Source organism: Hemiscyllium ocellatum, chromosome 28 (assembly GCF_020745735.1).
Source record: "Hemiscyllium ocellatum isolate sHemOce1 chromosome 28, sHemOce1.pat.X.cur, whole genome shotgun sequence".
In the NCBI taxonomy this organism is placed as follows: Eukaryota; Metazoa; Chordata; class Chondrichthyes; order Orectolobiformes; family Hemiscylliidae; genus Hemiscyllium; species Hemiscyllium ocellatum.
Genome location: NC_083428.1, coordinates 23320762 through 23348193, shown reverse-complemented (window position 1 = coordinate 23348193; position 27432 = coordinate 23320762). Strand labels below are relative to the sequence as shown.

Below are 27432 nucleotides of genomic sequence, written 5' to 3'. Positions count from 1 at the left end.
GAATCCTGAAACATTTTTGCATAAATTTCATACAGCTTTAATTTACAGAACTGCTAAATTGATAAGACAGGATGATTATTTCAGATTAAGGTCATCATTCAAGTTTTGCACCGACACGTGATACGCACGTAGCAATTGCAATGGTGACGGTTTTCAGTGGTCCAAACATTTTGCATTCATTCAGGAACGTGTTTGAGGTTATGGGTTCATGTTCTGCTCCAAAGACCCAAGTATAAAAGCTAGGTCGATTGTCCAGATCTGTGTATTGTCAGGGGCGCATCTTTTAGATGACTTTTCATCTCAAGTGTACACAAGTCCATGGCATTACTTTGAAGAGCAACAAGGAAATGTTTGCCCAGAGTTCTGCTTAAAAATTAGCTGATTAACTGTTCACTACCATTTTTCTGTTAGTAGATCCCTGCTGAACACATATCAGCTACCAGGTTGTCTACATTAGTAAAATGTTTGACTCTTATCGAAAGTACTTGTTTGCAACTTAAGGTGGTGAAAGGCACATATAAATGTTGGTCCATTTTTCTTATAACTTAGGTTTGCAGCAGAATACCCCGATAGTCTAAAATACATAACATCTTTTGTGCACATTCTAATTTCATCTTTCCCAAGGTTGACTCTGACACTTTAAGATACAAATTGTTAAGCTGTTTGCATTTCCAGACACACAAGAAAGAGATATCAAATCTGACCTTGATTTAAACTAACTGCAACTTGAGCACAAATGTCTGAATATTAGCAGGTCTAGTTTCAATAAACGACCCAATAACTGTAGCCTTTGTTTCAGTGACCTTTTAAACCTAAGGGGCAGTTTTAACACTTCAAATATTAACTCTCAAATCTCTTCCATTGAAAGAAATCCCAAACCATGATAACTGTTCATGGTCTTTTGTCTTTGTGGGCTTGCAGCTGATTCCAAATACAGATTAGAGAAGTACATTAAATAATTCTATAATCTAATGGCATGGTGCATCAGCTCACCTGCAAAACATTACAAATAAAAAATATTTAGTAAACAGATTTTATTAACAAGCTATTCCAGCTTTTACAGTTTGCTTCAACTACACAATGTACATGTACTGAAGGTGGGGAAGAATTGGAAACATGCATTATAAAACACTTGCAAAACAATTTTCCACAAAACATGCATGAATGCAGTTTGCCTCATTACAGGATTAAGAATGCAATGGCCTAGAAACACAACATACAAAACTAGAAATATTGGATTCATTTTCTGGCGCTCGTCACCAGAGATGTATGCTTATTTCACGATTAAACCACAAACAATGAATATACCTACCAACAGACAACCTGCACATATCAAATTTTACAGTATTTTACATAGCTTTAAAAAATGTGAGCATATAAAAACAAACTTCAAGTTTAAAAATGATTACTGGCAATGGTCTACATGCCCATCACAATGACTGTTTCCATCTGACAAAAAGCACTTTTATTTTTAAACTGGAAAAGTAGTTCTTCAAACATATTATAAACCAGTTTGGATGCAGAAATTCCAAATGATACAATTATTCAGTGATTCTCATCCTTACGAATATTTTCACTCATCTTTATGTCCATACTTCCCTGAAAAATATTGGATTCTAAGAATCTCCTGCCAAGAAAACAAATGAAAATGAATTGCAGACAAAAGCATTATAAAGTGCTACCAACAAGCATCAAGTTTCTCTGTTAAGGCCTTGAACAACTTATCAGTTGTGAAATGACTACTTGTAACCTAGCTCAGATGTGGTCCATCCAAACTGAATTTTTGTTGATTGGTTTAGATTCAGACTCGGGTTTCAGGTGTCGACAGGATAGTTATATGCCAATGCACCTTTTGAATGAGCATATTATATGACAAAAAGAGTAAGCGCTTTACTCAACATATGTTATTGCAAATATTTCAAAATGTTTAACCGGAAACAATGCAAAACGGGTTCCCTGACCGCTTAAAAAGATATGACAGCAAACGATATTTGGCCTCGGCATCAAATCAAAAACTCAGGTCAGAGATAAATAAAGTTGTCCAATAGCCTATAATGTACAAAAACCTAGCAACATAACATTGTGTCAGGGGCTCATTCATCGAAAAGGACATTTTTAAAATATTCTATGACAAAATATTATCCGTCTTCTAAAAGACAGGCCAATATGAAGGAGCAACAATTGTTAATCGTTCAATTATCTTTTTCTCTCTCCTGTTATCCCTATCCAATATAAACATTGCAGTACAAGTGGTGCAGTTTCATTTCTCTGGAGCTTGAAACCACCAACACACAGAGGATGGGTGAATTAAAAATAAAAATCACCTATGCAAACTCATCAAGTTATTACCCACCTTACCCAAAACATTAGCAGTTACAAAAGTAGCAAGACAGATTCAACCCAATATCAAAAGATGAAAACTATGCTTTCGGTTAATAGATTATTTCCAGGCTGCAAAGTAATATCAATTTTGAAGAGATGGATAGGAATAACCATGATCTTACTGACACCGTAGAACGAGACATGATATCAAGTGTGAACTGTCTGTGGGTTGGTGATATGAAGGATAGTAAGGACATAAACAAAACAGTTAAGGCACCTACCATCTGGCAATCTGACTTTGACCATAGCAGATAATCAAGTGAGCTCCAAAGACAAACAAAAAGTCTTCACTCTAAAGCTGCCACTGCAGGCCACAACCCTATTTATTCATTTTGGAAACCTCAATTCTACACATTAGCAAATTACATTCGGTTCTGTTATAATGTGGCAGTTCCGTTCTCGTGCAACCCAGTGTTATAATAAAACACATAATACCAGCACCATTTAAACAAATGGGACTGGAATAGTAACAAATCCATGCTTTACAATTCGCACTTTAGAAACATTGCGCCCAATTTATCAGTTGTGTTACAGCAAATTTGCATTAGTAAAATACGCATTATAGCAGAATGACCTGTGCATAGAGTAATTCTCAAGTCATGAACATAATCTATCCAAATTGGGCTAATTCTGAAAATACGAAGCTGAGATGTAGGCACTGATCAGTCCAAATGGAAATGGACACCAGGACAGTCATGAGCTGAAAGGACTGAAATAATGTTGCTGCCGTAAGTCTTTCCTTCATGGCAGTATGTGAACTTTGACTCCAAATCAAATCCACAAAAGGATGTTCAAATCTTTTCTAAATTTCTCAGTAGTGCATAAATGTAAAGCAATGGACAGCATAGATTGTTTGCTCCATCCTGACAATTACTTTAAAGATGCTCTTAGATGCAAGGGGCCTAAGAGGGAAGGCAGATGAACTCAGGGTATGGTGCCTAACAGGAAAGGCAGATAAATTCAGGACACGGTTATGAACATGGGACTGGGATATCATACAGTTACAAAGACATGGCTCAGGGATGGGTAGGACTGGCAGCTTAATGTTCCAGGATACAAATGCTACAGGAAGGATAGAAAGGGAGAGTGGGGTTTTTGATAAGGGATAGCATTACAGCTGTGCTGAGGGAGGATATTCCTGGAAATACATCCAGGGAAGTTATTTGGGTGGAAATGAGAAAGGGATGATCACCTTATTGTGACTGTATTATAAACCCCCTAATAGTCAGAGGGAAATTGAGAAACAAACTTGTAAGGAGATCGATCTCAGCTATCTGTAAGAATAACATGGAGGTTATGGTAGGGGATTTTAACTTTCCAAACATAGACTGGGACTGCCATAGTGTTAAGGGTTTAGATAGAGAGGAATTTGTTCAGCATGTACAAGAAAATTTTCTGATTCAGTGTGTGGAGGTACCTATTAGAGAAGGTGCAAAACTTGACCTACTCTTGGGAAATAAGGCAGGGCAGGTGACTGAGGTGTCAGTGGGAGAGCACTTTGGGGCCAGCGAACATAATTCTATTAGATTTAAAATAGTGATGGAAAAGGATAGACCAGATCTAAGAACTGAAGTTCTAAATTGGAGAAAGGCCAAGTTTGACAGTATTAGGCAAGAATGTTCAAAAGCCGATTTGGGGCAGATGTTCGCAGGTAAAGGGACGGGTGGAAAATGGGAAGCCTTTAGAAATGAGATAACGAGAATCCAGAGAAAGTATATTCCTGTCAGGGTGACAAGGAAGGCTGGTAGGTCTAGGGAATGCTGGATGACTAAAGAAATTGAGGGTTTGGTTAAGAAAATGAAGGAAGCAATGTAAGGTGTAGACAGGATAGATCGAGTGAATCCTTAGAAGAGAATAATGGCAGTAGGAGTACACTTGAGGGAAATCAGGAGGGCAAAAAGGGGACATGAGATAGCTTTGGCAAATAGAATTAAGGAAAATACAAAGGGTTTTTCCAAATACATTAAGGACAAATGGGTAACTAGGGAGAGAATAGGGCGCCTCAAAGATCACCAAGACAGCCTTTGTGTGGAGCCGCAGAAAATAGGGGAGATCTTAAACAAGTATTTTGCATCAGTATTTAGTGTGGAAAAGGATATGAAAGATATAGAAAGTAACAAAATAGATGGTGACATCTTGCAAAGTATCCATATTACAGAGGAGGAAGTGCTGGATGTCTTGAAACACAAAAGTGGATAAATCCCCAGGACCTGATCAGGTGTACCAGAGAGCTCTTTGGGAAGTGATTGCTGGGCCTCTTGCTGAGATATTTGTATAATTGATAGTCACAGGTGAGGTGACGGAAGACTGAAGGTTGGCAAACATGGTGCCACTGTTTAAGAAGGGTGGTAAGGACAAGCCAGGAACTATAGACCAGTGAACCTGACGTCAGTGGTGGGCAAGTTGTTGGAGAGAATCCGGAGGTACAGGATGTACATGTATTTGGAAAGGCAATGACTGATTAGGGATACGTCAACATGCTTTGTGCGTGGGAAATCATGTCTCACAAACTTGATTGAGATTTTTGAAGTAACAAAGAGGATTGATGAGGGCAGAGCGGTAGATGTGATCTATATGGACTTCAATAACGTGTTCAACAAGGTTCCCCATGGGAGACTGGTCAGCAAGGTTAGATCTCACGGAATACAGGGAGAACTCACCTTTTGGATACAGAACTGGCTCAAAGATAGAAGACAGAGGGTGGTGATGGGAGGGTTGTTTTTCAGACTGGAGGCCTGTGACCAGTGGAATGACACAAGGATCGGTGCTGGGTCCTCTAGTTTTTGTCATATACATAAATGATTTGGATGCGAGCATAAGAGGTACTGTTAGTAAGTTTGCAGATGACACCAAAATTGGAGGTGTAGTGGACAGCAAAGAGGGTTATCTTAGATTTCAACAGGATCTTGATCAGATGGGCCAATGGGCCAAGAAGTGGCAGATGGAGTTTAATTCTGATAAATGAGAGGTGCTGCATTTTGGAAAAGCAAATCTTAGCAGGACTTATAGACTTAATGGTAAGGTCCTAGGGAGTGTTGCTGAACAAAGAGACCTTGGAGTGCAGGTTAACAGCTCCTTGAAAGTGGAGTCGCAGGTAAATAGGATAGTGAAGGCGGTGTTTGATATGCTTTCCTTTATTGGTCAGAGTATTGAGTACAGAAGTTGGGAGGTCATGTTGTGGCTGTACAGGACATTGATTAGGCCACTGTTGGAATATTGCACGCAATTCTGGTCTCTTTCCCATCAGAAAGATGTTGTGAAACTCGAAAGGGTTCAGAAAAGATTTACAAGGATGTTGCCAGGGTTGGAGGATTTGAGCTATGGGGAGAAGCTGAACAGGCTGGGGCTGTTTTCCTTGGAGCATTGGAAGCTGAGGGATTGACCTTATAGAGGTTTAAAAAATTATGAGGGACATGGATAGGATAAAAAGACAGAGTCTTTCCCCTGGGGTCAGGGAGTCCAGAATTAGGCGGCATAAATTTAGGGTGAGAGGGGAAAGATATAAAAGGGACCTAAGGGGCAACTTTTTCATGCAGAGGGTGGTACATGTATGGAATTAGCTGCCACAGGAAGTGGTGGAGGCTGGTACAATTACAACATTTAAAAGGCACCTGGATGGGTATATGAATATGAAGGGTTTGGAGTGATATGGGTCGGGTGCTGGCAGGTAGGACTAGATTGGGTTGGGATTTCTGGTTGGACCGAAGGGTCTGTTTCTATGCTGTACATCTCTATGACCCCAGTAAACTGTCTCGCTGTTGAGGATCTTGCTGTAGTTCCAAAAAGACAACAAATAAAAAGAAGGAAAGACAGAGTCACTGGACCATGGCTATCTCCACAGTGGCTCTGTTCAGATAGTCTAATGTCAGTACTTGAGGAATTTGGTTGGAGTGGGGTGTCTGGTAGTGTAAAAGACTACAAACTGCATTCTTTATCACAGGTACAGGTGACTAAATCTTAAAATCAATGGATCCAGAGAGACAATCTAATGTCTCTCAGCCCGCTCAATCTCCTGGACAGTATTGCAAAGAAAGTTCACTTAAGAGTCAAAGAGATGTATAGCATGGAAACAAACCCTTCGGTCCACCTTGTCCATGCCAATCAGATATCCCAACTTGATCTACTCCCACCTGCCAGCACCCGGCCCATATCCCTCCAAACCCTTTCTATTCCTATACCCATCGAAGTGCCTATTAAATGTTGCAATTGTACCAGCCTCCACCATTTCCTCTGGCAGCTCATTCCATACAGGGAAAACAGGCCTGTTCAGCCTCTCCCTATAACTCAAATCCTCCAACCCTGGCAACATCCTTGTAAATCTTGTTCAATCACAGTCATAGATTTTGTGGTTTTAAGGGATTTAATACAAAGGATATTCTCCTTACTGAAGTGTAGGAACTTCTGAAATTATAGCATTTAGCAGAACAGTCAAAGATTTACATTTACACATATAACATTTTTTAATTAAGTACTTTTAACACATTGTCACTTCACTTGTAACTTGGTCAAAGATTTTGAAAACAAACCTAAAGAAAATGCACTTTAGCCCAGCAATTGTTCCAGATTCCATCTATTTCTGACTGGAACATTGAGCACTTCCATCCCAAATCCTCTACACGTTCAATGCTAGCTGGTAGTTTTAATTTCTTCTGTTTGTAGCTCATCACCCGACACACAGGAATTCTACTTGGTTGCCTTTTTGACAGTAGTACATGAACAAGGGAGGGCATAAACCACGCTTAACACTTGTAGTTGAATAGGGCCAGTTTCAGATAAACTTTCCTCGAGTTTTGGGGCTTTTCCTTTGATAAATTATCCCGATCGATCCTAGGCATTATGAGGCCACTGGAAATTATTAGGCAAGAAAACCTCTGACATACAGCAATTCAAATCTTTCATCTGGCCTGAAGTCAACATACTGCCAAATTGCATTATGCAGTTAAATCTGTGACTCTGGTCAACTAAAACAGATGTTAAGCAAAGACAGAGAGGGGATAGGGAGAGCATAAACTGATTTTAAAGAATTGCAATCAATTGTCCTAATTCAGGATCAAAATTGTAAACTGAAGGTATCGAATTTACAATTAGATAGCAAATGTAAGTGTTAAGGTTTACCAAATATATTCTAGGGTAGAGGAAACTTGTATGTAGCACAGCACAGATAATTTCATGTTATACCTGATAACAAGTGTGTCACTGGGTCGGTCAGCCACTATGTTGCTTTCCCAACCAACTTGGTTCAACTCCACCAAAGGAATGGAAAATGCTGAATGAAAATTGCATACTGTAATGCATGTGGTTGGTGGAAAAACAGTAAGATATTAAATTCACAGGAATTGGATAAACACAGAGATTCTGCTTATTCTTAAGGTACCTTGGCTATACATCCTCTTCCTTGTCTTGTGCTATATCTGACTCCTTTCCAGATTCTTCAGCATGTGCTAGCATATCAGCCATCAGTGCCTCCTCCAACTTCTTCCGCACTTGTTGTACAAGTTCTTCTTGCTTCCTGCAATAAATACATGGGCACATTTTAAACAGTAACACATTCAGTTATTAAAGACTCAACAACCAGTACAAACAAGTCTCAAATTGGTATACTAGTATTACAGGCATTAATGTGGACCATGCCAGAATTTTAAAGGCATAGGGAGACAATATAAAATCCACTGGCCACTTTATAAATAATACCACTTCCACTTTTGCCTCATGAATGATCATTCACTTCTGTCTCCTTAATCCCTATTTCCACTTTTACCCAGTCAATTGTCCTTCAGTGAAATGATAAATAGTTGACAGCAATAAAAGTGGAGATGATGGTCTGGTGATCTTATCACTAGATATTAATCCAGAAACCTGGTAATGTTCTGGGACCTGCGTTCTAATCCTGCCACGGCAGATGGAATTTGGAATCAATAAACATCTGGAATTAGAAGCCTAATAACTATGAAACCATTGTCGAATGTTCGAAAAATCCATTGATTCACTATGTCCTTTCAGTAGGGAAACTGTTCTTTACTTGGTCTTGCCTACACCAGACTCCTGTCACCCAGCAATGTTGTTGACACTTAACTGCCCTCTGGACAATTAGGAATGAGTAATAAATCCTAGTTTGGTCAGTGACACCCATATCCCATGAAGGATCTTTTTTTAAAAATGAACACAAAGATAGAAGGAATGTCAGGACAAAATGGACAAGAAGCTTACATATGTTGTCTAATAGCCATAACTTGAAACAGAGACAAGTCATTGCACAGTGGGTACCTAATCTGGGCTTGCAACGGGTTGAATCGTTAAACTATCTTACATCTGTAGTAGCAGTGTTGTGGCACAATATTTGTTTTGAAGAAAAGCAAACCCCAACGAGCTTTTAATGCAAAGTAATCAGCACACTTCTCGTATAGATGAAACCTATATTTTAAATAGATGTTGCAATGGTGTCTAAACAATCTGACTTTTAGTGAACAGAGTAAAACAAGCCTAGACTTTCATGGTCTGTCACGGTAAGCATTTTTTGCATTAAATGGCTAGATCTCAATAAGATGAATGCCTAAAGAAAATTGATGTGAAAATTAACTCTGAACTCTCATAGTACAAGCAGCAGCCTGGATTAGTTTATTACCCCAGAGGGGATGGAAGAGGAAATCAATTAACTTTACTTTTCTATTTGACTGTTAGTTGCAGTGAAACATTATATATTGCATTCAGTCAAACTGTAGGTAGGGTGAGTTTAGGTAGTATGGATGGGAAGGTATGGGAGAAAAAAACCCATGTATAAGTAAACACCCAAATATTACTGAGACAGAAATGCTTGCAACTGAAGGTTCAGAATTGGATTCAGAATGCCTGTAAGCATTCTTCCAACAATACTTGATGTATATGTGAATGGGAAATGGTAATCTGACATGACACTGACATGCTCAAAAAAAAAGTTGGAATGCAGGTTTATGCAGCTGCTAACAGAAGAATGACAGGAATAAAACAAATTGCTTACTGGCATTGGTACAAATTGCAAGAAAAAAGGAAATGTAACAGTTTTGTCATCAGAACATTCTGAAGTGCAATACTGCTAATATAGTAACGTTAAAGTGTAGACATTTGGAATTCGGTTACAGCAGCCAAACTGCAGACAAGACAGCTCTGAATATACTGAGAATTACTGGATTGTGTATTATAATTACTGGATAGTCTATTTTCAGTTCTATTGGTTGAGGAATAAACATAGGTGGACACTATGGATAACTCCCATTCTTAAATATTGCTATAGGATACTTTACATCCACTTGAAAGCATCAAGAGAACCTCATTAAAATGTCTTATCCAAAAGGCAGCACCACTAAAAAGGCCAACATTCCCTCATAGAGCCTGCTTGTGTTTCATTTCACAAGAAAGATTGTCTTGACAGTGAAAGCATATATTTATTATCTCGCAAACATTATAAGATTGTTAGAATCAGAAAATGTATTTAAAGTAAAATCTAGAATATTTACTGTACAGTTTTAAATAATTAAAAACACATCACTCACTACAAATAACTTAACAGTTCAGAATTAGCTACTATGTTTAGATTTGGCAAATGATGGTGGGAGGAACAAAATAGTAATTTGGTAATACTTTACAAAACAGGTATCAGTTCTAATTTAAAAAAAACATTAGTGAATAGGTACCTGTGAGCACATAGCCTCAGGTGTTGAAAAAAGCCAGAAAAAAGCCACAATTTTAAAAAAGCTCAATTGTATGAATTGTATTAAGTAAAAGTTAGCCGATGCAACATTCTTGTCCAATGAGAGAGAGATACGCCAACAAACCATAGACTAGTTAATCTAATGTCAGTGTAGGCACTTGAAGCCACAATTCAAATTAGTAACAAATTAGTTTTAAAAAGTTGATGTAAATTAAGCTTACAGGCAGAATAACGTGATTAGATATAGAAAAAGTATCTGGATGCAATGTATATACAAAGTGTGGAGAAATTCAGCAGGTCTGGCAGCATCGATGCAGAGAGAAACAAAGTTAACACTTCAAACAGTGTGTGTTCACTACGATTTCAGTCATAAAATGCCAGATAATTTTTTTGATGTTGCTTAATCAAAGGAAGTAGTTTACTGAGAGGTTAACTTTTGTTCATGTAGACAACATAGAGTTAGTTGGTTGTAAGGAGTACAAACACATCTGACAAAATCTTACGAGTTAAAAGAGACTGCAAGTACTATCAATAAGTTTGGCTTGTGGAATGGGTAAGTAGGTGCCAAATCCAATTTAAATGTGGAGGAAATGATCACATATACATTCAATGAAAAGATGTGGCAGTTTGAATGAACAGATAACAAGGTACTCAAACACTTTTTTAAAATTATAAAGAGCAAATTAAGGGCAATTTAGTTTCAAGTTCTCACCAAAAAATCCAAATAGGGAGTTGGGTGAATTTTCTTTACAGTGAGTTGTTGCTACAGGGAATAGTTCAGACTATTGTTTCTTTTGTCATATGCTGCAAAACAGCACAATCATCAGCAGACAACCCCATTTCTGGCTTTATGAAGGAGGGGAGGTCATCAGTGAAGTAGCAAAAGATGGTTGAGCATAGGATTCTACCTGGAGGAGCTCTTTTCGTGACATCTATGGCTGAGATGACTGCCCACAATTAGGGATATAATTTCCTTCCTGCTAAATATCATTTCAACCAGCAAAGATGCCCCACCCCCCCCAGTTTCTGTGGGCTCTGTTTTTTCTGGGTTGCCTTCATGCTACACTCAGTCAATTGCTACCTTAAAGAGCAGTCATCCTCACTTTCTCCTCTCCTGTTCAGCATTTCTGTCCATGCTTCAGCCAAGGCTGTAATGAGGTGACAAACTGAAAGAACCCAATCTGTGTTTTATTTCAAGCCCATTGAGCAGGTTATTGTTGAGCTAGTGTTGCTTGTTACTTTGTGAAAATGCCCCTCAGCAAATTCTTTAGGGTTAAGTAGTGTTTATTACTATATTCACTACCCAGCAAAACGGTTTGTGACACACATTAACATGTACACATGCGTCAAAAGAAAGAGATGAAAGAGAAAAGTAGCGAGAGAAGTTACAAATTGCCTAAAATCCAATAAATAATCAAAATCAGTTCACATGAATTAGAGATAGTTAAGCAAATATTCAGTTGAAGTTCTTTAACTAGCTGTGCATAGAAGTCTCTTTTAAAGGAGCTCAGGGTCAAATTGGTGAAGATATAATAGACATGTATTTGGCCAAGTCTGGTGCTGCTTACTCTTTTGGTTTTACAAACCGTGGCAAAATGTCAAAGCCATATAATAATGGGTAATGCAGACAAATCATCAGATTTGATCTTTGATTGTTAAGACAAACAGCTACAAGCTGGATGTGATGTCTCATCAAAAATCATTACATTTTGTACTGACTAACTGCAGAGACATTCCACAAGATCAAGCAATAATGGGTTTAAGAACTCTACTGAGAACAGACTGTGCTAGATACCCTGTCTACTTGTCCTGTGTGTTGGCTTGGCTGGAATTTCATAGAATGCATGGAGTGCCACTTTCCAGGAGATAAAGAGTTAAGTTTTGATCCTAGTAATGGTTTGAAATTTCTAGTAGTCAAGTTGCTCAGGAAGCACACTTCCTTCCTGTTCTTTGGGCATTTCAACTCACTATTCATATCTAATAACTCATGAAACAAAAAAAAACACTGTGGAAAAGGATGGGTACTTGTGTCATGTGAAGAATATGTAACATTCAAAGATGATAGTATAACGCATTCAATTTTGCTTCAATCTCCTTTCATAGATCAGCAACAGTAAATCAAACTTTTCTCGCTGTGCTGGGGAAAATGAAAGACAATGCTCAAAGCAAAATAATTCAGCAATTATCACCATTGAACTTTGAAAAGTATTTGTGCTTGCAATTAAATGTGGAAATCTTGGCACGTGAATGAATAAGGCTTATAGTTCAGCTATGAAATGGTTCAAACTTTTCAATCTCTACTCTACAAAGTAATGACTATACACAACAGACTGAATTATTCATTGTATCTAGGGTCCTAGAATCCAAGGAAACAAACAACCCCAAAGTATTAAAAGTCAGTACACCACAAACAGGACTAAACAAACTTGCATTTTAATCAATTTTGTATGCCAAACTAATATTAGTACTGTCAATACCTGCATGAAGCAGGTCATCTTCCAATGATCCAAAGTATGAAGTATGAAAAACTGAGGTAACAGCATAAATCCAAAGATGACTTGATTTTAAATCAGTCAAATACTGAAGATGCTGCTGTATCTGAAGGCTCATCATGAGATGGAACGAAACAATTTAGACCAATGAAATGTATTTCCCATTTGTAGCTATTAGTTTGTTTACTTGATGTCCAGTGGGAGCTAATCAACACATTTATCACTGAAGACTTGATCTCCTTATCTAGCAATCTCAATTTTTCAATAACCAGAAATAATCATAAAACCCAAAAACTGAAATTTCTGGAAAAACTCAGATCTGGCAGCATCTATGCAGAGAAAAGTTAACATTTCAAGTCCAGTAATCGTTCTTCAGAACTTAATCATCACACCTTCAGCTTTAAGATTTATTAGATTCGAACTAAAATATTAAATCGCACTTCAATAGGATCCTAATTCTGCTTACGCCAAACAAAGCAAAGAAAAATTAATTTCCAAATTAACAGCAAATATTCAAATGCTGTTACAGTTCACAACACTTATGTTTAATAGTATAGCTCAAGGTAGAGGCCAGAATAATTAATGCTCCTACCTAATGTCCTCATCAGTGACCATGAAAGCTTTGCAGAGAGGTTGCGAAGTATTCAGCCACACACCGGGATTTTTTTCTACTGCTGCAGAGACCTGTCCAGTAATAGGATTGGAACTAGTATGTAGAGCACTTGCTATAGCAGACAACAAAGTTTCATCTGTGCATCCTGGCCCCACACCTAAAAAAGAAAATATGCAAACAATTTCTATTACTAATCACAATTTACTCATGAATTCTCTTTTAATAAGTTTATGATATTTACTTGTGATATTCCAGCTTAAGTGACTTCAAAAGTTTAAAAACAAGGAAGTGCCAACGACTCCTCATCTACCCTAAACCAAAACTTCCACATCACCCAAGCACCTTGATCTGTTGGTGTGGACTGGTTGGGCTGAAGGGCCTGTTTCCACGCTGTAGGGAATCTAATAAAAATAATAAAAAAAACTGACCCCAACCTCCCTGCTGCTCCATCCAGACCACCTTAAAAGATCCCTTAGCTACCTACCACTCTGTCACTCAACCCAACTCCCGCAGTTCTGCAGGATACCTTCATTGGAGCCAAAATATGAAAGTATGCATGCAACTTTTCTGTTTGCTTTTCATCAGAAAAATTGGAATCCTGATCCAGGTCAGAAGATTTGGGTTAATGTGGGAAGAGATCATTTGTAACTCTTCGGAGTTTTTGTTGAGAATGTGACATCCTAACTAGATAGGGGAAACACTCACAGAATGTCTATATCTCTAGAAAGCCGACAATAAGGTTACCAGGCCCAGGTAGGCTACACAAGCTTAAGGCACAGATAAAACATGGCAACAGATGAGGAACTGTAAAACAGTGGATAGTAGTTAGGGAACCAAATGACAGACGACATGCAGGGACTACAAGGCCCTTGGACCAGCACTGGAATCCTTTCAAGTTTTGATTTAAAAGAACGATCAGAGTTGAAGACAAACTGTATAACAGATCGTAAACATGGGGACAGAGAGTCAAATGAAGGCGGTGAGAATTAATGCAACAAATTCATGATGGATGCAATCCGGCATTGGCAAGTACAAATTCATACTAACAAAAAGAGGTGGACTACTTGCATTTTATCACTGATACCAAATCAGTCACAGGAAAGATCAAGAAAATGAAAGTGGTAACATTCTCAATTCTTTCTTGTCCAGTCATTGAATAGCAGCCAACAAAAAACAGAATCACAGAATGATTTATCCAGGAAGCCAGTCAGTCAGTCTTGGCTCTTTCAGAGATATAGTTACAACAACAAATTCATTTGCATTTAAAAACTTAGGGCTTCGGAATAGCAGCAAACCAGTTGGTCCTTTTAATCTGTTTCCCCCAAAGATATTGTAGTTGATCTGGTTGTGGTCTCATTTCCACGTTCCTGTCTGAACTATACAACATCAGACCCCTGTTTATCAAGAATCTCTTTTTATATTACAATGTTTTCAATGTGGCCAATATTGCAAGAAATTGCGCGTACACACAGTTAAAAATTTGAACCTAATAGACAATCAACAAAAGATTAATGAAAAGTGTGATCTAATAAGGATCTTCTAAAGGTGGTGAGGAGATTAAAGCAGCAAATTTAGAACACAGATTGAAGCAGCAAATGGCAAAGTAAACAGAGCAGAGGATGCATAATACTTCAGAATTTAAGTAGTGGATGTAGACTGCACAGCAGGCAAAAGTTAGGGGTAAGGCAGGATGCCCAATTATTAGAGATGGAACAACAGAACACTTCAATGGGATTACACCAAATCAGTGTGGATTTATGAAAAGGAAAGAACATTTGACAAATCAACCATAATTGTTTTGAAAATGCAACTATAGAATATATAAAGGGAGAACTAGTTAGTGTGCAAACTTAAAGCACAAAGAATTGATTGGGGGGTTAGATATACTGGTAAACGACTGAGAATTGTTTACCAGATAGGAAGTAGCAGCAATATATGGGTCTTTTTTGGGGCGGAAGGCAATGCAAGGAAGTAATATTTCCGTATTCTCACTAACATTGGAAAAGGGCAATCTGAATACTGACAGAAACTATTAATTAAGCGCTTCCCCATGTCCTCAGATTCCACACACCACTTTCCACTACTTTCGTTGATTAGCCCTAATCAGTCATTCTTTTATTCCTGACATACCTACAGAAGGCCTTAAGGTTTTCCTTGATCCTATCTACCAACAACTTCTCAGGTCCCCTCCTGGCTCTTCTTAGCCCTCTCTTTAGATCTTTTCTGGCTAACTTATAAATCTCCAGCCCCCTATCTGAGCCTTCATGCCTTATCCTTACAAAAACTTTCTTCCTCTTGACAACTACCTCCCTGTCTGATAGGTATATACTTAAGGACCTGCAGTAACTGTTCCTTGAATGAACTCCACATTTCAAGAGTGTCCATCCCCTGCAGTTTTCTTCCCTATCCTATGCATCCTAAATCTTGCCTACTCAAATCATAATTGCCTTTCCCCCAGTTATCCCTATTCCTGCCCACTGCTATTGTAAACATAATCAAATTATGGTTACTAATCGTCAAAGTGCTCACTAACCTCCAAATCTAACACCAAGCCAGGTTCATTCCCTAGTATCAAATCCAATATGGCCTCACCCCTTGTTGGCCTGTCTACATACTGTGTCATACATTGCATATATTGAACAAAAACTGACAAAGAATGACTACATTGTATGAGATCTTGTCTTTTGTATGGCCTGTTGAAGTGAGGCCTTGTCTATCCACTCCAATAGCGCAGAAAAGGTTCCCTAGAATTATTCTGAAGAATTGCACGGCCGTCATTCTATAATCAATATTCACCCTTCAAATACACTGCAAACAGGTCATCCAGGCAGAATCACACTGCTGTCTGTGAGAGCTGGCTATTACAAATTAGGAGCCTTGTTTCTCAACAGCGAGAACAATTCAAAAAGTGATTTGTTGGTTGTCTAACAGCAGTGTACAACTATAGTTGTCAAAAATACCACATAAAAAGTCTGTTCAACAATACATTCAAGGAAGAGGAACAGAAAATGTTGGAAATGCTCAGCTTGGCAATGGTGGAAAAAGTGAACTTTTCAGGTTGAAGACGTTTTCCCAGAACTGCCAAAGGTACCCAGCATTTCTGCAGTATTTGATTTTGTTGACGTTGGAGGAAAACAAGGTTGGTGATGGTCAAAGATTTATCACTTTTTGTTTTGAAAGGGAGCAATGGTGTTTTTGAAAGAGATGACATCACCCTTCATTAGGGAACAATATGAGTGATGATTAAAGCTACTATGTTCTAGTCAAGTCATATCTTTAAATCTGATCACTCAAGTGTAGGGGTATACTCATACAGGAAAGGTGCCAAAATCATCTCAGCTCTAGACTGAACCAGCTTGCTTTTTGCACACTAACACTTTGCCCATCTGCTTTAATATGTGGGGGTTAGGAAAAGGAGCGAGTCCACAGGTCAGCAAACTGTCAGGTTGTTACCGTTTCTCTGTCCTCTCATCAGGTCAGGACACTTGGTAGAGATTTTTGCAGTCAGTCATCAGGTAGGAGGAAATATGTCCACAGTGTGCGACAAGCAACAGTTTCAATTGGGCTAAAATGCATTGAATTTGGTTGAGTAAAGCAAGCTGCTAAACCATAGGAGAGAGTGGGAAGACAAGATTGGAGGCTGAAAACTAGTTCAGCACTGGCTAATTTTTGTAGGGATGAACATGCACAACTGCACAAACATCCAAACTTAGAATATTGTTCAACTTCACTACAAAAGCCAAAAACAGTTAAGGGAACAAGCATCAGCAAATAATAAGTGAATTAATTCCACAAAATTTTCAAATATCTCCTCCTGATCCCAATAACAAAATAAGCAATATACTCAAATTCAAGCTCACCTTGTAGACCTTTAGGTAGATCCATAGTCTTTATGATTTCTTCAGCAATGTCAAATGCATTCAATCCAGTCAGCTTCTTCTCCCAGAATAACTAGAGTGTTACGGAAGAATAAATATTTTAAAAGCAAGAGCTGGAAAAAAGTTTTCAAAACTTGCTACAATTTTTGAAGCATTTTAATTAAAAACAAACAGTAGAAACTAAAAGCCATTTAATTTGACCCAAGTGGTGTAGAACTTGCAGACAAATGGGAAGCATTTAAAAACACAACCTTTGGCAATATTAAACCATTTTGGTCATTACTATTCAACATGCTTGCTGAAAAGCATGTGTGCAGAGAGGTTGGTTGAGGACCGAATTAAATGTAGAAGCAATGCCCTACTTGGACAAATAAGCTAATATTCTTGATTTGCACATGGTAAGGTCTCAAATTGGCAGACTCCCAGAGTGCTGTTGATGCTATTAAAACAATACCTCTGCAAGCATCAGTCCCTTCAGGAAGGGCAAAGAGGGGAAAAACAGAAATAACAGTGATTATTTATAAAAATTAAAGAAAACTGAAACATCTAGAACATTTTCACTGATCTACAAATACAATATTAAACATCACTACCTGCCGTGGCTGTTCTACAGCTTTCTGTGGATCCATTTTTACTTTATTGTTGGGGTGGTTGGTCACTTTGGTAACTGGTTGTTTGAAGATTGAAGCTGTCTGTCTAACAGGTAGTGAAGTGTTCAGATCTGGTTTGCCCTGTCAAAGTAAATTTGTTCATGAGTATGGATAATATAACTGAGCAATTATCAACTTTATAAATGACATGATACTAAACAAATTCATCAGACTGCAGAATACTGCATTTTAAACATTCAGATCTAACAAAATACACAAGATTAAAAACTTCAAGACATTATTTTAATATTATTACAAAACGAATCAGAATATATGGGGCGAAGAAGTTCAGCAGCTTTACGAGATAATGATTTCATGACGAGTGTCATTGAACTTTCTGGTGTAGAGAAAGATCCACTGCCTTACCAATTTTAGAGGGGTCTCAAGTTGGTTTATCTACTTTCTTTATTGATCTGCAAGTTCTACTCTGCAATTTCATTTTTTAAACACTTCAGCTACCAATTCCTTCAAGTACCCTCTGCTGAAAGATATGCATGGGCAGACAGAATCACGCTGAGTTATGATGTCTTTCACCTTAATATACCTTCTGATGGCCATCATCATGCTGCAGTGATAGTACAGCTTGAGAAGTATGGATGGTGCCTTGCAGGACTATCAACTGAAACATCGTTATGCAAACTACTCTGCCCTACAGATTACGTCAGAAGTTGAATATTACAATGATAAATAGTTGAAATGTTTCAACTTTCCAATGGAAGAACAACAAAACTTAAATTTGACATTTTATAAATTCCTACTTTGGAAATAAAACCAGTCTGACTCCAGGTTGGGATATAAACAGACTCTAACCTCACATCTATAATGCATTGTCTGAGGTGAGATGTCACTTTTTATCCGTTGATAAAACATTAAGTTATCTCAGGGCTGTAACTTCAAAGAAATTTTGGGATTTACATCTTAATCATTCGAAACCTGCATCCCCATTCCAAATGATTAAAACTTAACAGCCGTTTAGGTTTGTCTAATACATTGCATCAGTTGTATGACACTTTAATGTTTTACTTATAAACTGTGTCCTATGCACCTGCCCCACTGATAAATGAGCAGCACTCTGAAAGCTTGTATTTTCAAATAAATTTGTTGGGCTATAACCTGGTGTTGTGTGATTTTTTAACTTCATCTATAATTTGTTATGTAAAATGTGCAATGTTACACTCAACTCTTCTTGTGACATTTCCTTTCCTATTATCCTTTCCTTTAGGGCAGCATGATAGTTCAGTGGTTAGCATACTTGGGTGACTGTGTGGAGTGGGTGAGTTTCTTCCGGGTGTCCCGGTTTCCACCCACACTGCAAAGCTGTGCAGGCTAGGTGGATTGGCCATGCTAAATTGTGCAATATGTCCTGGGGTGTGCAGGCTAGATGGACAAGCCATGGGAAATGCAGGGTGAATGGGATAGGATAGGGGAGTAGGTCTGAATTAGCTGTTCTTCAGAGGGTCAGTGTGGACTTGATAACCCAAAGGACCTGCTTCCACACTAGAGATTCTATGAACATCCATCACCCATATATTGGAACCTCTGTTGACAATGTAATCATGCAGCACCTATCAACAATAGACACTATGTCCCTTGTGGCCTAGTGAGGACAGCATACAATTAGGGTATTAGTTAGTTACTGTAATGCTCAATGTCAAAACGCCTCCCTTTAAATGTGTCTAAACTTTAAGAAAATTACATGGTTGCACTTTGACTTATTTATATATTTTGGAAGTATTCTCAAGAAAACACAGAGTTGTTTATCCACTTATTATAACAGGTCACCCTTTATGTAACAGTTTCTAATGGGGGTTCAACTAATTATTTCAGGACAGTAATTTAATTTTTTTGGAATTTTGAGCATTAAGGTGCCAGCTAAAGTTTCCAAATAGACAAGCGGTTATAGAAAATTAGGAGCAATGGTGTTTCATTGTTGATCATATGCTGCAATAATGCAACCATTTTAGTTGAAGGAAGTGTAATTCACCAAGAACAGAACAAGCACGAATAGGAAATTGAAATCATTATCTCATGTGAGTCACTGCTGACACTTCTAGTTTCCCCAAGCATTTCCACCAGCAACAATAGATTACACATGATTGAAGATGTCCGATTCTAAAAACCAGCAAGTTGCCAATCTTGAACCATACCAAGTGATGATCAGATGTTTCACCCAAAACGAGGAAGCAAAAATATTCATGTCTCAGCTTATCCTCCTCTCACATCTGCAAACAGCTGGCTATACATCCAATTTCAACATAGGCCTGTAGGCAGGTCTCGAAGGCTTTCACTCAGGTCTACAGAGGAATCTCATCACCTCTAGTCTGAAGAATATGCATAACATTAGTTGAGTTTGCACTAACGTAAGAGGATGGAATCTGTTTTGTTTCCAATCTTAAGATTTGTAAAAGCCAATTGAGTTAATAAAGTCAGAATCACGGATCACTCTTCAAAACATTGTGGAATACAATTAACTGGTGAAAATGTCTAAATCTTAAATACCTTGACCTGGTTGGCAGAGTCGAAGCGCAGTCTCTGTCTGTTCTTGTTCAGTTTGCTGATCAACATTTTTCCTGTTCGGAAATCGAAACTGCTCAGATCCATTGAATTTCCCAGGTAACGTGCAAGCTGTGGCTTGCTTCTGAACTTCTTTCCACTTGGGCTAAAAGTAAGGCAAACAAAAATTGAAGGGTTTCTCAATGTATTAAATAAAACAATGAAATAATGGCTTTGAAAGCTAAGATTTAACTTTGATAACTAAAACCTACTGATAATGTGGTATACACACAAGTACAGAAATTTTAGACATGCTACCAAAACCACTTGCTGATCTAATAGCATTGTTAGATTTTTGTTTACTTTTCAATTTTAACTTAGGGATTAGTCATGATAATCCAAGAAACCATGTAGAATCCACACTCATGGGCATCATTAACAATTAACCTTTTGACATGGCACAAGTCGGAAATTTTGGATACTGAACTTTCCATTAAACAAGGTGTTGATCACAGTCATACAAAATAATGACCAGGATCTTCACCACAGGGAAGAGAAAAAAAAAGTGCCATTTTTGCACTATCCTCATGCACCTCAAAGCAGCTGGTTATACAGCAGCATTGGGAGAGGCCTGGAAACAGATGCCACAACATTTTCTTAGCTGGAAAAAGGTGAACTGTGCAGGGAGACTTCAAGGGGAAAAAATAATAAAAGATAAAAAAAACAAGAAAATGAAATTTGTAACCACATTTATATAGTCCCAGAAACTCTAGAACTTCTACAGTGTTAGTCATTTGGACCCATGATCCCCACATACCAATCTCCTGATCTCAATCACGCTAGAGAAGGAGAAGGTGTCGCACGCTTCCCCATGGGGAAGAAAAAGGACTCTCACGCACCTCCTAGTGGACAGCTCAAGAGCTACATTGGCAGAGGCCTGGTAGCAGATCACCTGCCTCTCTTCTTGGCCAGGGAATGGTGCGTGATGGACAGGCAACCTAAACAAGAGGGGAGAAACACAATTTAAAATAGGGGATGGAAATGGAACATAATCAAGCATTTTGAATTTTTCCCACCCCCATCAGCTTCAGAGATATTTGCAGAACTTCAAAATGATAGCACTTGAGAGAGCAAGGGATTGGTCTAATAATAAAATGACAAATATGTTAATAAACATGTAGAGTCGAACTGTTCCTTTCCCAGAAATATTACTTTCAGTCATCTCTAAGTGCATTTAAGATCATAGTTGATCATAGTTCTCTTAAGGAACATTTGGGCTTCTATTCAACATAAATTTAAAATCTCAAAAGATGAGACCTGCCTATGCAGATCAAAGTGGCATGGTGTTAAATTTTTAAACATACACTACCTCACCCGTCTATCACAGCTTCACAATAAATGCCCACTAGTGTGGTATGATAAAATGGGGTAATAATTTTCGAATGAAATAAATTAGACATAACGAATTTAGTTAAAAGAACTTTTGTCTGCAAATTCTAAAAGTTTTGTGTGTGAAATTGCAATCAACAGATACAAGGTCCTGAGCTTTAACAGCTCTGAAATTGCCTTGAAGTCTGGTAGTATCTTGGAAGTGGAATCTGAAGTTTAGTAGAAACATAGGTATTGCAAGACATTATTTGAGGACATATCCTGAAAGACAATAATCTGGCTCTTGGAAAATAGTCCTTCAACATTCAGATGAAAAACACCTCAAAATATAAATCACATATCCCATAACCGTAGGTTTTTTGGTAAATCATAAATATATAACTGAGCCTTGAATGTATTCAATGACCCAGACTCCAGTGCCTGCTTTTGGAGAGAATTTCAAATACTCAATGACCTTCAGAAGAAAATTTCCTAAAATGGAGATGTCTTATTTTCAATCGGCACTCACTTGGTCTAAATTATCCCAAGAAAATATCCTGATTAAATCCCGTCAATCTTCGTGGTGTATAAATTATCCCAGGTCTAAATGAGTACAGGTCAAACTTCTCAACTTCTCCTCATACGACAAACACTTCATCCCATGAATCAGTTGACTGAACCCTTTCTGAACCACTTCTAATGCAAGTATATACCTCTTTAGAGGAACAAAATCTGCACACAGTACTCCAGATACCATCTCACCAAAGTCCTGAGAGACTTATTTTATACCGCATCCCTTTATACCAAAATTCAATGTAGCATTTGCTCTCTTAACTGGTGTACCACATGGTACATCCGATGCATGTTCAAGCAGACTGAATCTAATGATTCTGCAGTGCAGTGGTCGTGCTTCTACTGCTGGCCAGAAAGAAACTCAGATCCCCTTATACGGCAGCCTTTTAAATAATACTTTGCCTTATCAGACAAACTGCTAAAATGGACATGTTTACATTTTCCTATATTATGCTCCATCTGACAAACATTTGTCCACTCAGTTAACCTTTGCAGGCTTTGCATCGTCCTCAGAACTTGCTTTCTTACCTATCTTTGTATCACCAACGAATTTGGTTACAATACAGTCGGTCCCTTCATCCAAGTCATTTAATATAGATTTTCAATGTCAGATTGAGGAAAATGAAAGCTATGATAAAAGTCTTCCAGACTTAATTCTGAAAATCTAACACAAGTAATTTAATTATTAATGCATTCAATTATTTCAAAGTTATATGAAGAGCAGGAAAGTAGAAACTGTTCCAAATGCCCTTTGTCTTCAAAAGATGGGTGACAGTACCATATAAACTATAGAAAAATACATCAGCATGGAAATGTCCACCACTAGCTATTGGTTTTTTCATTACTGACTTCATAAAAGTAGATTTTAAAAAATAGATGTGCCCACTTAGAGTGGCTTGAGTTGCAGAGAAATAACAATCACTATGCAGCACTACACATGACAAACTTACATAAAATCCAGTATCCTATAAAAGATTTCAGATGTTCATATAAATAATAAATCTTGTGCTTGAAACTCTGCAGTTATACCTATACCAACAGAAGACCATCCTTTGCAATACTGGAATAAAAGTAATATATATACATTCTTCACAAAAATATTTACTTTCGAGAAACATTGATCCTGCATAACAGATATTATTGGCTTCGTGCTCAAATAATCAATGGTTTCACTGACAAAAATGCTATCGAAGATCACCAATTTAAAAAGCGTAATTTGATAGATAATATCTATTTCATAGACGGTAACATATTTGGACTCAGCAGTTACTCTCAACATTTACTATACTGAGATGCCTAGGGGTTGACTTGTATTCACTGTGGATGATTTATGGAAAGCTCATTTCAATTTTCCCAGTGGGTGAATGTTATGAACCCCTATGAATGGTACAATATCAAACTGGCTTGATGATCTCACATTTACCATTTCTCAAGCTCATATTATATACTTCATATATCAATCTGGGAACAGAGGATACAATGTCTAAACTTATGTTCAGTGCAGAAAGGTCCTCAAATTAATTATCTAACGTTCGTATCACTTCCATTAATGCACATGTCCCATCACTGGATTACTTGATCCTTTTCAAATCAGTGGCAATTTCCCATTTTTCAGCTTAACCTCTAAAAATTCAGATGGTAACTTAATGTTTTATATAGACATTCATCTTTAAAAGGTCAGCAAAAATTTATGAATAAATTGATACAAGCTGCTTTCATTAAAACGTGAAAGCATTTTGTATAATATGAAGGTTCACAGCATAAGGACTCTCCTACATAACATCCTGAATTCTTAATTTGTACGCTAAATAAATCCCCTCTAACTTAGCTGTCCCACCTCTGTCAGCATACACAAGATGCAAACAGAGTTTGTTTCAAAAGCCAGGAGCTTCTCTGAAGCTACTGGCAAATAGGTTAAAATCAACACCTCAGTTACACAATCTGATTATCATGATTGATAGACAGAACACACACAATTATAGATCTTTGAATTTATGTACAGTGAAAAAACAAATTATATACTTATATAAAGCAAAGAGCAAATCTATATATTATACAAACATGATTGTGATACCTTGTACATTTAACATATCTAAAGCTAACATAAATTAAGGTTAAAGAGTAGACAATTTGCCTTAGATGGAGTATAATGAAGAATCACTGGCTAGTTTCTGAGAGGAGGGGACTGACCTTTGAGCAGAGACAGAGTACTAGACACACACAATCTCCAGAGTTTAGAAGAGTGACTGATGATCTAATTAAAATAAGTTTTTAGTGACTTGGGAGAATTGTTGTTTGGAAGATGTTTCCTCTGGCTGGGGACTCGAGAACTGAAAATCACAGTCTCAGCACTAGGGGTTAGCCATTTAGCCATGAGATGAGGAGAAATTTCTTCAAAAGGATTATGAACCTTGGGAATATTTCACCAAAACAAACTGTGAATATGCAGGGTGCATATATGCATGGCAGAAATTAAAATTTCTGGGTACAAGTGTATTAAGCAAAAGGGAATGCGCTGTAATGTGTCACGTAAGTGACACATTAATCAATTTTAGTGAATAGCAGTACAGGGTGGAGGGTTGATCTGCTATTCTAACTCCTAATTCTTATGCTCTATGTATTGCATGTTTCGCGTATAATTCCACTTGAAGTTTTAACCTGCATTGCGCTTTAGCAAAGAAAAGGATAATTATCTTGGCTTATCACTATTTTACAGGAATAATGTACTTAGACTACCTTTTTAATCTCCATTTTTTCTCCCCAATGCAATGAAAACTCTGCACATGAGATGAGGAGAAATTTCTTCAAAGGGATTATGAACATTGGGAATATTTCACCAAAACAAGCTGTGAATACGCAGGGTGCGTATATGCATGGCAGAAATTAAAATTTCTGGGTACAAGTGTATTAAATAAAAGGGAATGGGCTGTAATGTGTCACGTAAGTGACACATTAATCAATTTTAGTGAATAGCAGTACAGGGTGGAGGGTTGATCTGCTATTCTAACTCCTAATTCTTATGCTCTATGTATTGCATGTTTCGCGTATAATTCCACTTGAAGTTTTAACCTGCATTGCGCTTTAGCAAAGAAAAGGATAATTATCTTGGCTTATCACTATTTTACAGGAATAATGTACTTAGACTACCTTTTTAATCTCCATTTTTTCTCCCCAATGCAATGAAAACTCTGCACATGAGATGAGGAGAAATTTCTTCAAAGGGATTATGAACATTGGGAATATTTCACCAAAACAAGCTGTGAATACGCAGGGTGCGTATATGCATGGCAGAAATTAAAATTTCTGGGTACAAGTGTATTAAATAAAAGGGAATGGGCTGTAATGTGTCAGTGAAGTGACACATTAATCAAATTTAGTGAATAGCTCAATAGTGCAATTCCCATAAATCCTAACACTTTTGTGCAAGTACAGTGACAAAAATAATTGTAAACCTATTAAAATGATTCTTTCAAGGTACACAGAAAACAAGAGTCCTATTGAACTGAAGGCAAACATGCAAAACCATGTGATTTTCACAAAGCAGTGATATGACACTAGGCATGGATACTTGCTCAATTCATGCACCAAAATAAATTGATCACAGTTTGCATTAAAGGTGTATAGTAATTTAACTAAATTGCAACTATAAACACATCTCTCAAATCATTTCTTCCATTCTGCCACTACTGTGAAAACCATAAGCATTTAATGGACTAGAAAGAACAACTGCACTCTCAAATGAGTTATTCTGGAGTGTGGTTCCACAGGCATCACCTTTTAAATGGCAAGATGCAACATTCATGTCAATTACGCATTAATGGTTGAAAGTTTTTTTCTGTGTTAGAAGCAAATTGATTTCAGAACTCTGGCGATGGTAGGAAGAAGAAACTAAGACCAAGATTCCCTTTCCTGATTCCTACTCAGCAGTTTTGGCTGGATATCTTGGTCTGTCTACTAACATTCACTGTCTATACTCACACTTCAAGAGTGGCCACCCAGCCAAAGTATTCACCGCCTGTGGATCTGCAGAATCCTAGTTGCGAAAAATCTGCTCTAGATCACAAATAGGGAAGTATGCAAAACATCATGACTGTCAGGAAATACTTCATGACTTTGCTTTTAAGTTCTGCAGTTTGCAGTAGCTTAGAAGCAGCATGAAAAGATTCCAAAACTACCAAATTAAAATGAGACAAAAATCTTGGGAGACAGAATTAAGATCGTCTCCGTCAGTTTTTGTTTGTAGACAGAAATGATTGCAATTAAAATTTAACTTAAACAGAATAAGCCTGACAGCCACGTGTTTTAATGTCTACTCACACTGGCTCCATTCCTGAAATGGACAAAGAAGTTCATCAGTTTTAATCTGGATTATTTCACCACTACACCCGCAGTGCCAAAATCCTTCATACAACACTAGCCACTAACTATATTCCCAACAGCTTTCGGAAGCGTCCATGTCTTTTGAGTGCGTTTTGGAACGAAGGATCCAGATCAAAAACAGAACTTGAATGGGGAAGAAGTCTGCAGAGTGGCGTGGATAACGACAGCATGCATCAACAAAAAAAAACCTCAAGCGAGGGGTGTGAGAGATATAGAGCCGGGGGGGGGGGGGGCGCGAAGTAACTTGAAGCTGCGTCTTGTGGAAGCTAACTCACCGTGGCCTCCGACAAAGAGAGGCACAATGCAACCCTTACCCACCCCCACCCCAAACGATATGCACAAAGCGGCAGCTGCTTGGGGGGGGGGGGTAATACTGAGTAAAGGCCCAGGATTCTCATCCCTGCGGAGGGAGAGTGCAGCCTCGGCCGGGGGGTCTGGGTCGGGGCCATCCCCTGCCCTAAGAAGCCGGCGTTAGGCCGCGGCCTCCCTCCCGCCCCCCTACACACACAGTCCCTCCCCGGGTACTCACCTATAATAATAGACGTCGCTCTTCCCCGCCGACAGGCCCGACTTTCGAGTCACTTCTTCCCTTTTCCAGCCGGAGGGGAGCGCCGAGCACTCGAAACGCTTCCTTTCCATCTCCAGGATTGCCGGCTTGGTGTGGGCAGAGGCCTAGTGGACGGGGGGGGGGGGGGGGGGCTGTAACGGTAGCCTGGGGGAGGGGGGGGAAGAATGTGGGAGACCCTGTCGCTTCAGGCCGGGCCGCCGGCGCTTCGTGCCCCGTGTCCGCACCGCCCGCGAGCCCGCCTCGCGCCGCCGCCGCTCCACAACACTCCGCGCAGCCGCCTCACCCCCCTCCCCCAGGCCGACCCGACACAGCCCCCAAAACCCTCCCTCCGCGCCGCCGAAGTAGTACCGC

General features: G+C 38.5%; 1 protein-coding gene across 4 annotated transcripts; it reads right to left on the bottom strand.

Moving 5' to 3' along the window:
* Positions 1-13: 13 nt before the first annotated feature.
* LOC132829250 (methyl-CpG-binding domain protein 3) lies at positions 14-27432 on the bottom strand. 4 transcript variants are annotated; one of them, XM_060846624.1, is made up of 8 exons: positions 27043-27432; positions 21092-21190; positions 20199-20358; positions 17643-17780; positions 17032-17122; positions 13151-13328; positions 7757-7891; positions 14-1627 (listed from the first exon to the last, which is right to left on the bottom strand). In XM_060846624.1, exons 1-7 carry the CDS (start codon positions 27150-27152, stop codon positions 7762-7764), a joined length of 906 nt encoding a protein of 301 aa, XP_060702607.1. In that variant the 5' UTR covers positions 27153-27432; the 3' UTR covers positions 14-1627; positions 7757-7761. The 4 variants fall into 4 exon arrangements, with proteins under 4 accessions (XP_060702607.1, XP_060702608.1, XP_060702609.1 ...); XM_060846625.1 differs by having other exon boundaries at positions 20205-20358; positions 27043-27430; XM_060846626.1 differs by lacking the exon at positions 21092-21190 and having other exon boundaries at positions 27043-27431.